The sequence below is a fragment of the Mastigoproctus giganteus genome, chromosome 2 (assembly GCF_048544385.1).
Source record: "Mastigoproctus giganteus isolate SK-2022 chromosome 2, ASM4854438v1, whole genome shotgun sequence".
Lineage (NCBI taxonomy): Eukaryota > Metazoa > Arthropoda > Arachnida > Uropygi > Thelyphonidae > Mastigoproctus > Mastigoproctus giganteus.
The window spans coordinates 29,248,565-29,261,115 of record NC_143576.1 but is presented as its reverse complement, the minus strand read 5'-3'; the positions used below and the strand labels follow the sequence as shown (position 1 = coordinate 29,261,115).

The window sequence follows — 12,551 nt, the reverse complement described above, 5'->3', positions numbered from 1 at the left end:
ATAGGTATACTACACAAATATATAATTTGTGAATAAGCAAAACTGCAAATACAAAGGGCTTCCATTGCAGTATAGTATTGTGCTATGCAGTGATAGACAAGGCGGTGCCTCCGTAGCCAGGTGGGCAGGAGCAGCAGTGCATAGCACATGCTTCTTAATTAGACCGGGGTTCGAGCCCGTGAACCACCAAATATGGAGGATGCAGAAAGGTCAAGGAATGACCACCACATATCCCCGGAGTAATATGGCCTTAGTTGCTAATGCTCCTAAAAACCAAATAATAACAACAACAACAACGATAGACAAGGCAATATAACTGACAGCATGGTTTTAGAAATTGTGGTCCTGCAATCACTCTATTCAAGAATTTGTACCATGTTTATTTACTTTAACTATTTCTTTTCTGAAACACTTCAGTTATACTGTTTGTTAATATCAAGAGAAACATACTTTGCTAAATTAACAAGAAATAATTAAAATAAAATAATACTGTAGTAGCAACACAAATTTTGCAAAAACAAAGCAAGAAAAACCACTGTTCTATACTGTTCAGTATTTTATTCTCCTGTTTTCCTTTTCTCTTTCCTCCCCTCTCAGAAGGTGACATCTTATGTAGCTGCTGAAGGCATGTAAAACTCAATAAGATCAAGCTTTGGGTTCATAAATTGGTTGTTTTCAAGTTAGGAAATTAGTCTTATTTAAAAGTCACATATATTTCTGCATTCAGTTAGTTTCAATATGTTATTTACAGGTCAGCATGTACTCTTTCTAATCAAAGCAGTCCATCTAATGGCAGACTAGACATTTGTTGTTTCAAGACTTTCTTGAAATAACAAATGATTCTTTAGGTTTTAAATAAATACCAGATGTGTATTTTAGTAAAGTCATTTTTTTAAAATATATTAGAAACATAGGGCCCCCAGGAATAGTGTTATCTCTAATGTGAATAAGCCTAATCATTGGAGGGACGAAAAAGTGCTGAAAAGTGGAAGTTGAATAGAGCGATGTGTATAATTTTCAAATTATTTCAATTCCTCCTTTGATATAAAACTCTGCAACTTTTATTATAAAGTAAATAAATAAATTGCATATAGATGATATTTTTCAGAACTGAGAAATGTAGTGTAATGTATGAGGGAGGAAAAAAAAACATTTCTATTTCTTTTGCTCATTTTTTAATACTTCATTTTTAATATTTATATTTCAGGGGAAATTGCAGCAGAGAACTTTGGGCCTGATTTTCGAGGGGAAAGTTTCTTTTCAGTATTTTCAGTCTTCTTCCCTGCTGCTACAGGAATTTTAGCAGGTGCAAATATTTCAGGTGATCTTAAGGTGTGCAAACTTAATTATTTAAAGTAGTTTCTCTTCTCATGACAAATTCGCTTAGCAAATTAAATTTATTTTTATGATATTTACTGAAGTTTATACAATATATTCTCAATACTTCTTAGTGTAGAAGTAAGGCAAAAAAGATGACTTATCACAGTTTACTGTGATAAGTCATCACTGTTTAAAAGAAGTACTGTATAAGCAAAACTACAAAATGCAGTAGGCTTTGTTAATATTGTTGTACCACTCAAATTAACTAAAAAAAAGTTTTATAACTATAAATTGTATTATAAATATTAAAAAGTATAAATGTAAACTTACACACCCATTTTATTTAAAATATTCAGTAAGAAGTTTTGTTTTATTGGGAAAACACTTGTAAAACAACTTGTGTTGTTTGCATTGAATACATAATCTTTTTGAAGAGAATATGAGAAATTTTTTATACCATTAATTACAGATCTCATCTAACTCTTGAACTTTCTCTAAATGTTATCTCTGCCTCGTTGCTCTGTTCAGTTTTTACAGACTCTGTCAAAGTAAAGCCAGTATGTGTCATGTAGTATTTTAAAAAAAAAAAAAAAAAAAAAAAGTTCTTCCCGCACAGGATCGGAGTCCCATGCCAGTTGAATGGGATAGTGGAAGAGGAAGGTAAGAGAGAGAGAGACAAAATAATAATAAATTTTTCATCCCACATGGGAGAAAGTGATAGGACAGAAAAAATTTGTCTGTGAGCTTTATGTGTGTTCTGTAGTGTAGTGTAGTGTTGTTTTGGCTACCAAGACACTACACTACGGAACACACATCAGATGTATGGTCATCATAATCTGCAATGTGTTTAATTTATGAATTAAATGAATGAATAATGTCAACATTATTCATTCATTCACTCAATATTATTCATTACGCTGGAAGCTCGCTCAGCTTCAGCAATGCTAATCGCAAGGGTTTCAAAGATATTTCTACATTTTTTAATTGATAAGGGAATTTCACTCAATTTTAAAGATAAACTATCTTTGACAAAATCTCGAAAATCATAAATTTTATTTCATATTTTATCAGAAAACAATTTCTTATTCGGTTTTCAGTCTTGCCACAGAGACAAAAGTGCTTTTATATTTCATGATTTCCGGTAGGATATGTTTAAAATTTCTTTCAATAGTATCATTATTTTCTTTATTTAATTTAAAATCGCTCTATTTCATTAATAACTTATCCTTTAAGGATAAAACAATGCATTTAATAACTTGTCACGAGTTAATTTTTTGAATGTGTTCTTACTTATGATTTTGATCCCTTAATTCTTTCCACTTCAACGTGCTCTCAATTTTAGCTTCATAATTTCCTTCAGAATTTTTAAAATTAGCAATAGCATTGATAGTTCGAATAATTAATTTATCTGCTTTTACCATAGTGAATCTGTAAAGCTTCTGAAAGGTAAGAGAGCTCTTGCCTTTCAGGACATTGATCATTAGTGCTAAATGGTTAAGAATTTCCAGATTTAAAAGTCAATTTAATAATCCGGAATATTTAACTTCTGATTCAAAATGTTTGCACAAAGCAGGATAATTTCTCCAGCCCGCAATTGCCGTCTGCAAGCTACAAGCTGCTCATTGGCCCAAACACACGAGTGATCTTTATAGTTTCCACATAAAGTTCTTTAGCATATGCCATTATATTTTAGAACATTTTCTACACAGTGAAAGCTTCTACGAAGTTTCAAAATCTGCCAACATTTCATATTTGTAAAGTTTATATAATATCTTAGTTGCCTCAATCCCCCCTTATGTTGCTATTGTCACTAGTTCTTTGAATACTATGCAAAACGTATGAATCACATGGATATTCAGCTACTGTGACCGTCGGCACCGTAATAATATTATTACGGTGGCTACGCTGTGACCAAGTAAACATAGTTGGAGAAATTTACTGGAAGGCGTGGATCACTCACTTCTCCGAAAAACATATGCCCGTTTGTTGGAGTAAGGGAGAACCACAACACAGGTTGACCAGAAGCTATTATCTGTGTCGGGAATTTTCTTAATCCTCTGACTGGCTATGAAAAACATTTTAACTAGCACGACTTCTCGGTATGTGACTGCATAAATTTTACGGACACCACTAACATTGTGAAACTGTAATCCCTTTCACTCTTAATTCATGCTTTCTAATTATCTAAAGGCCAGAGGTGAGAACAATGCATACAAAGTTGTCTCTCCTAATCCATTCGTTACATGGAAATTTTCTTCATTCAGCGGAAACCATTTTAAATGTAATTACCAAGGGGAATTCAAAAAAATTCGCCATAAAGAAGTTGGTTAAACAGAGGTCCAACTGTAATTAAATCAAAAATGAAGCAATTTTAAAATACATAACTGATCGATTGCACCATTAAAATGCTGGGGATGGGCCCTGCTCGCCCCACCTTAGTTTCGGCTCAGGATACTCAATAATTAAATTCAGGATTTCATTTGCAAAAAAAAACGATAGTCTCAAACAATGGGCTTGCAAATTTTCAAAAATAAAATAACAATGTGCTCTCACGAGCCCATGTGAGCCCACTATAGCTCATCACTGTATACATCTGACAAGCATGACTAAAACTTTAAAATCTTCCCCAGAATGGGATTAACTTTTCAACTAGCTGTCAAGGGAAAGAATGATAATGCTTCCAAGATAGCATGCATATGTCCATCCATTAGTTTAAACAAATGGATAGATATATTCATCTAACCTATATGGATGGATATAGAATGCACGGAATTTTTCTGGTTTATGTAACTACTCAGTTATGTAGACAAGAATAATTCTATGCATTAGTACTTGTGAACGGGTGTTGAGCATTAATTGAATCTTTGTGTATTTTGATGTGTAATGTTTTAGAAATGAGAAGTTTACAATAATTGAACAGATCTAATATTGAAATTTAATTGAATACAGCAGAGAATTTTGATGTTCCTGAAGGTTTGGCATCAGTGGATTTTTTATGATTGTAAATTCTGTCTGTAAGGATACACTAGGTTGAAAGTTGATATGAAGATATACATTCTGAACACTGAATATGGTATACTGTATTATGTATTCTTGCCCTTGTGGGGAGCAGAGTGCTTATAATCACCACCCACCCATTCTGGGTAGAAAGGCCAGAGTTCAAATCCCATTAATGATGTGAGGAATTTTTGTGAGGTTTTGTGCATAAACACACATGCACAAAATGGCTTCTTGTGATTGATCAGAAAGTACTGAGATCATTTTTCCTCTCTCTCTCTCTCTCTCTCTCTCTATATATATATATATATATATATATGAGAGAGAGAGAGAGAGAGAGAGAGAGAGAGAGAGACTTTTGTAGAAGAATAAGGGAAATTTACCTCAGTATTATATGTAGAACAATTCTGTATGATACTGTCGAGCAATTAGACCAAATATAAAATTAATGCAAAATTATTACAGTAATAAAATCAATTAAAAACAATTAACAATTTAAAGAATTAATTATAAAAAATTAATGTAAATTTTTCAAAATGACTTTCCTTCCTGAAGCTGACGGGACTTTTCAACCATATGTCTTGATCACTAGAATGGAAATAAAGTCGTATGTGTGAGCCAGAATCTTAAATAGAGAGATTATTTATCTTTGCATGTGTGTAAAGGACCATGAATTGGAGATTAGATATGGACAACGAATATCAATAGAATTCTCATGTAATTTAATTTTGATTGTTTCTGAAATTAATAGTCTAGTATAATTACATTGGACACTTAAGTATTTTGGCCTCGTTGAATAAATATGTATGGTTTTCATTAGCGGCATGAAAAACCAATTCTGATGCTGCTGAACGAGAAGCGTGGACAGAGAACACATGCTGCTTTGCTCTCAAATCCAGCAGGAATAGAGTTGAGCCCTGATAAGACGAGTCTCAGTCATTGCAAAAAATGTTGTATAACAGGTCATTTATTTGTGTTGCGAAAGAGGAAAAGACAGCAGTTGTTCAGTATAGCATGTAATTTCCATATTTGTCTGGCCGCAATTTTAAATTCAATAGCTTTAAAGGATCTGCTAAGCTGTTTGTGCCACTATCTTCAATGTATGGGCCAGAAATGAAGTAATTTTTGATGTTACTATTGTTGGTTGGTGTAGTTTTTTTGTATCCTACCCTTAGCTTGTACCCTAATTTGGTATATTGTAGCAAGGAGGCAGCCCCTGTTTAAGAATCTGCTGGTTAATATCTATATTTCTAAGTCTAAAGCAGATTCTGTCGTTGAATGTTTATAGGCATTGAGAAGGTGAACAGGTAATAACTGTTATAATGAAGCAACAATTAAAAAGCGTTTATCGGTTTACAATAGATGTTAAATTGGACTTTATTCTCTTCCCGAGTAAATACCTCTATCTAAATACCTCCCATAATATGTGATATGGGACAGAAAAGGCGTCAAATGTATATGCTCAATTGTCGAGAAAGGTAGACCTCCGATATTAAGCTGCTTAGTTTAATTAATTAATTAATTTAATTAATTTCTGGAAAGTATCATACATAAGTGTTCTACATATCATATTGAGGTAAATTGCTGTTATTCTTCTACAAATATTGATATACAACTTAGAACGTATCGAGCATCATAGCATTGTTTATACTAATATAGACAGACTGATTATTTTCTTTAAGTACTGAGGTCTTATTACACTTGAAGCATCCTAATACCTGTTTAACACATTATTTTTAATACTGCTGAATAATTTAGTAAATAACCACATATTAAAAATTTGTGTATGATACTATTTATTTCTCATTTCGTCAGTTTCATCTCAACATCAGTTGATAATGTGCTGAATTTTACTAACTTAACAAATTGATTATACAATGATTTCTTTTGTATTATGGGAAGAAAACTTCTAAAATGTGATATAATCCAACGTTAGTTTGCTTATGAAATATTATTGTATGTAAATCTTTTTGTTTTGCATAATAGTAAGATTGAGGAAATTCATTGATGCGTTAATGCATAAATGTAATATTTACCTTTCTTTAAAGGCCTTTCCATGGTAGGAAATATAATTGGTATTTTTCAAAATATTTACTAAAATCATTATTTTAGCTGGTGGAACATTTTTACGAATACTTAATTGTGTATCCGATTGTAACAGCCTATTAAAAACATCTAAGGCGTATGGAATTTTATTGTTAGTATAGAGTGACACAGCATCCAACAAAAAGAGCTCTTCATTATTAGAGCACCCTAGTAGCTTAATTTTGTTATGTTAACAAGCCATATTTTTAATAGCACATTTTCATTTTGGTATTATTGCATGATATGAATGAACAACACGAAGTATAAAAGATGCAAGGGTGCTAATGCTGAATTTCAATAAGATGTTATAGGCCAAAAATCAATAATTTAAGTAATTTTTGAAAGTCAATTTAGCACCTCCCCCAAAAAAATCAATCTAAATATGAATACAATTTACAACTTTCCCTTCATGTCTTTGCCCAGGAATTTCACAAAAAATACAGTAATGACTGGTTAGTACTCACATCTAGATATTAGGCCACAGTTTGCCAGGTGTCAGTAGTTAATAATAATGATAAAATTATGCTATTAAAATATAATCTATTAAGATTTTTTTGCATTTGATTAATTAAAAAGTGATTGAATGCAAAATCTAAAATATGTACAGACAATACTACAGACATTAATAGATGCTGTGCTGCACATTGACATTGTAATGACACAGTATTGATAGATTAAGTCTTTATTTTAATGTTATTTTGGGTTCAGATTAATGCACAAACATTAATATTCTGACAACTTCCTGAATGAGGTGTGCTTGGGTTGTCATTATTGTAAAGTTTAAGATGTAACAGACTGGTAAGTTTTAATTGTGATTATATTAATATTTTGGGCATAAGTTTCACAGGACAGTTTTAGCTGTCACTCTTAGAATGTGCATATTATGCATTAAAATTAATGCAAGTGATCATCTGAGAGGAAGAAATCTGTTGTAGAGTTTTAGACACGTATTAATTGACCACAGTATTGAAACAGACCTCCGGGCTGGGATAAATAAATACTCTTTATGGTGCATCCTCACTTGGTATATCTCACAGATGGAAGATGAAACTGCCATGTTATCACATAAAGGAAGACCATCCAGGATCCTCTACCTGTATCTTTTGTCTGTCATGAACTTTCTGTATTTACAGTCAAGCATCTTGACAGGTTGGTACCATTTCAGTTGGAAGAAACTTGTTGATTGATATAAGCCTATTAGTACCAACCGATAATGTTGGCATGGTTCTGAGGTTTACTTGTGATGCATAAATTCTAGATGTTTGGAGTCTTGATCATTCTGGTGAATATGAAAATGAGATGCCATCCACAAGGACTAACAATCCCTTAATTTCAAGAGAATGTGCTATCTGAGTTATTCTCTGTTGGGGAAGGACATGCAGATTATTAGTGACCCACTATAGCAGCTAGTACTAATTAGCATAGATCTTAATTTTGGTTGTGGTGGCAGATGTCCAAATTTTGGCACTATATAAGATGGCAGTAATGGCTGAGTAAACAAAGTTTCTAATGAGTATTAGATCATTCACTTGCTGCAGTTGTTGCTTGCTAGTCCATCTGAGTTGACAAAACTTGTTGTTGCTTATGTTTCATACTCAAACCTGTATTTGGGTAAGAAACATAAGCTAATTCTCATTTCTACATCTATGGGCAAAATGTTTTCCCTAGGTGTACAAAAAATGAAGCTACTGAGGTGATTACTGGAATCAAATTCTAAGCCTTAAAATAATCATAATTATTAAAGAAAAAACTTTATTTCTTCATACTTGTCAAAAGTGACTATCATTCACTTTTGAAAAGTGTGAAGTGACTCTCAGTCAAGATTAGGAAAACCAGTGAGAACTACATCACAGAGTTTGAGTGATATTTCCAATCACGCTGTTTTGGGAAACGAGAACTCAACCTGTTTGGTGTAGTGTTTTAAACTTGTTCTTTCCCCCTGTACTCAACCACTCCACACTGGATCTGGGAACTAAACCACACTGGGATTGGCCCAAGCATTGGTTGAAGCATTGGGTGATTTCAACTTTTCCTTCTGCACATTATAGCCTTAGTTGCTAATGTGCCAATAAAACCCAAATCAATCAATCAATCAAACTTTTCATTCTTCCAATGGCTAGTGGTGTTTAAACTAAATGATTCTCTATTCCAACTTTCAATAACTAATTCTCAGTTCTACACCTATGACTGATTTTGACATTTAAAAATACTTACATTTTATTGAGTTCATATGATTTACCAGATCCACTAGTAAGATCTATTGGCTGGGAAAAACTCATTAACTAACTGCAAAAGGTAGCTTAAAAGAATTAATAAACATACACTGATGCAGCTAATTTATGTAAAGTTATGGATGTAGTAACCCATAAGTTACCAATAGCAAATTTGTCTTATAAAATTTGCTTCAGTTTGAGGCAAAATTGCTGTGCACCATCAATTAGAAATTATTGTGCTTAATGCTACGAGAAGAAATGACATGTTTTATATTGTAAAATGGATTTAGTGATTTGTATATATGTGAAGGCACATAGATATGTGATGCATTATAATTTTTATTCGATATAACTTATTTTTAGGATCCCCAGAAGGCTATACCAAAAGGAACACTTCTTGCCATTCTTCTTACTACAGGTTCTTACATATTATTTGCTGTAACTGCAGGAAGTACAGTTTATAGAGATGCTAATGGACTTGTAAATCTTTTAAACAGCACTGAACAAACTGACATTAAAGAGATAGTTACAAATTGCAGTATTCAAGGATGCAAATATGGATTAATGAACCATTATCAGGTAATGTCTACTAATGGATTGTAATTATTTTTGGCCTTGTATTAAGTGACACCAGTGTTTCTTATAGTATACAATTTACTGCAAATTTCTGATACATTGCCTAAGTCCTAGATATATCAAATACTCCACATGTAAATATATTGTTGGAATTTTTATGGATTTCTATGATGCATTTGACTCCCTCTGGTGGCTCATCAAGAGAGTCAAGGAATCCAACTATTCAGTGAAAATTTAACCGTCTGCCAAGCTGCTCCTACAGCCAGCTGTTGTTTGGCAAAACAAAATTCCATTGTTTCCCAATTCTCATCATTTTTATAAAAATAACCCAGGGCTCTGTTTTTGCTGATATTTTAGCATTAGTAGAGGCATATGATGCAAGAAGGCAAGCTTATTCAGCATCAGCCAAAAAAAAAAAAAAAAAAAAACACGTCCACTTCACCTCTCCGTTTGTTCGAAATACCTGTCCAGCTGAGCCTTAAATTTATTTAGGCTATCAACTTCCACAACAAGGGATGGAAGTCTGCTCCACCAACCAACTACCTGCTGACTAAAGGTAAATTTCTGCACATCTATCCTACATCTGTCTTTCCTCCATTTGAATTTATGCTCTCTCAGGTGATTATTCTGAGCAAGAGGAAAAATCCCATCAGCATTGAGCATGCTCAAACCATTCAAGGCTTTATACACCTCTATCAGATCACCTTGCCTGTGCCTAGTCTACAGACACTGTAATTTGCAAGAGGAACCCTTTGTTCCTTCACCAATCTTGTTGCCCTTCTCTGCACTTGTTCCAGCAGCTCTACATCCTTCTTAAAATGAGGCCTCCAGACCTGTATACAGTACTCAAGGTGTGGTCTGACCATTGCCTTATACAAGGGAATAATCACCTCCTTATCCCTTCTAGAAAAATTCCTGTATATCATTGATAAGTTACCATGAGCTACTCTTGCAGCCCATCTGCACTGCTCAGAGAACTTCATATCTGCCTGCACAATTACCCCCAGGTCCTTTTCATTCTCTACCACTGTCAGTGTAGTACCACAGAGTTGATACGTTGCTCTGGGGTTGCTGTTTCCCATATGTAGCACTTTACATTTGTCAATGTTAAACTTCATTTGCCACCTCTCAGCCCATCTGCTCAACATTTCCAGATCCTGTTGCAGCAGCATAGCGTCAGTAGTGTCCTTAACAACCGTGCCAACCTTTGTATCATCTGCAAACTTCGACATTAAGCTTGATATACCATCATCAATATTATTTATAAATACAGAAAACAATAATGGACCAACACTGAACCCTGAGGGACCCCACTAATAACATTAGTCCACGATGAGCAGTGTCCATTGATTACCACTCTCTGTCTTCTCCCCCTCAACCATCCCTTTATCCATAGCAGCAATTTGCCTCCAACGCCACACTACTCCAATTTGTGCAGCAGTCTTCCATGTGCAACAGTATCAAAAGCCTTTCTAAGATCCAAGTATATAATATCAAAGTTATTCCCTGCATCCAGTTCTTTTGTGACTGCATCATAGTATCCAATCAAATTGGTCAGGCAAGTCTTCTCCTTAACAAAACCATGCTGTGTCCGAGCTATAACTGAAATCTTGTCGAGATGATCCTGCAGTGCTTCTTTAACCAGTGCCTCCATTAATTTAACTGGAACAGAAGTTAAACTCAAGTCTGTAATTACTTGTGTCAACCTTTGAACCTCCTTTGTGAATTGGGATCACATTGCACATCTCCAGTCTATCGGCACCTCCCCAGAGTCCAAGGAAGCTCTCATAATTATGGCTAAGGGTTTGCTTACTTCCTTTGCTGCCTCCTTTAATATAATTGGATAGCTCCCATCCACCCCAGGTGCCTTTCTTGTGTTTATCTTCAACAATTTCTCCTCCACTTTACTCTCAGTTATTACAAGATTCTCTAGCTTACTGCCAGAGTTGAATACACCTCTGGCATTCCCCTCGCTGAATAACTCTTCATGTGTGAATGTCGATGCAAAATATTAATTTAGTTTGTTAGCTACCTGAGCAGGATCATCAACAGTTGAACCATCGATATCAAGTGGACCAATCTGATTCATCCCCTTCCTTCTAGAGTTTACATAAGTAAAGAACTCTTTTTGTTTTTCTTTGCATCCCTTGCCAATGATTTCTTGTAATCTGCCTTCGCCTGCCTAGCCTCCTTTGTAACTTGGTTACAAATCAACTTATATCTAACATAGGCGTCTGTGTCACGTGTTAATTTATATGTATCCCATGCATTTTTCTTCTCTGCCAAATGTCTCATTAGTTCATCTGACATCCATTTAGGCCTAAATGTTGAACAATATTTCTTAGTTGGTATGTAAAGCCTAGTAGCTTCCAAGATAAGTTCTTTGAATGCTTCTCATTTTCAATTTGCTGTTGGTAACATCATCAGTTGGTCCCACTGTATAGAATTTAAATACTGTCTCAGACCACCGTAGTCGCCTTTACGAAAGCAATAATCCTTCCCTTTACCCCCTAATGGTAGTTACCTCTTTGAGTAAATCCCACTTCAGCACACTGTGATCACTGCCACCTAGTGGTTCATTTATCTGCAGATTCTTAATGCATGACGAATCACTACTGATAATCAAATCAAGAGTATTATCCCTCTAGTTGCTTCCCGAACATGCTGATGTAGAAAACAATCATCCAATAAATCCCCAAAAGCCTTGCTAGTGTGTGAGTGACCAACCCACAAATTCCAGTCAGTATCTGGGAAATTAAAATCCCCCATTATAAGACTCTCTGATTTACTGGCCCACTCTATTTCCCTGTACAGTTTCTTATTATACTCATCAGAGTCATTAGGCCTATAGCACACTCCTACTCTCAATTTTGATCTCCTAATGCTTATGTCACACCAGACTGACTAGACACTGCACTGGCCAGCGATGTCAACTAGCTTCACTTCCTTGGATTTTATGTTTCTTTACTAATAGCCTAACCCCTCCTCCCTTCCTATCCTGTCTATCCTTTCTGTAGACGTTATACTCCCCAAATTCCAGTTCTGCATTCCTTATATCTGTGTGACACCACGTCTCTGATATCCCAACAATATCAGTCTTTGATGCTTTGAGTAATACCTCAAATTCATCAAATTTATTTACCAAACTCCTAGCATTGGTGTACACGCAAGTATACATGCACCTGTTCTTTTTCTTAGGTGCTCTAACACAACCCATGTGTTTACTTGTACTGCAATGAATCCCAGCAGTCTCTGAAATATCCTGCTTCTTGTTTTCCAGGCTTCTGCTCATTCCAGTAGAAGCAGTGCAAGAATCACTTTCACCTCTGCCAGTGGCTACTGTTAATCTATTAGTCCTTG

The 12,551-nt window shown here is 34.6% G+C and overlaps 1 protein-coding gene across 1 annotated transcript in view; it reads left to right on the top strand.

Moving 5' to 3' along the window:
• Positions 1-12,551, top strand: part of LOC150089240 (solute carrier family 12 member 2-like) — a 253,122-nt gene that overhangs the window by 56,127 nt on the left and 184,444 nt on the right. The window contains exons 7-8 of the mRNA XM_090389918.1: positions 1,208-1,332; positions 8,979-9,194. Coding sequence (XP_090246044.1) covers positions 1,208-1,332; positions 8,979-9,194 — 341 coding nt within the window. The remainder of the gene's footprint in view (positions 1-1,207; positions 1,333-8,978; positions 9,195-12,551) is intronic.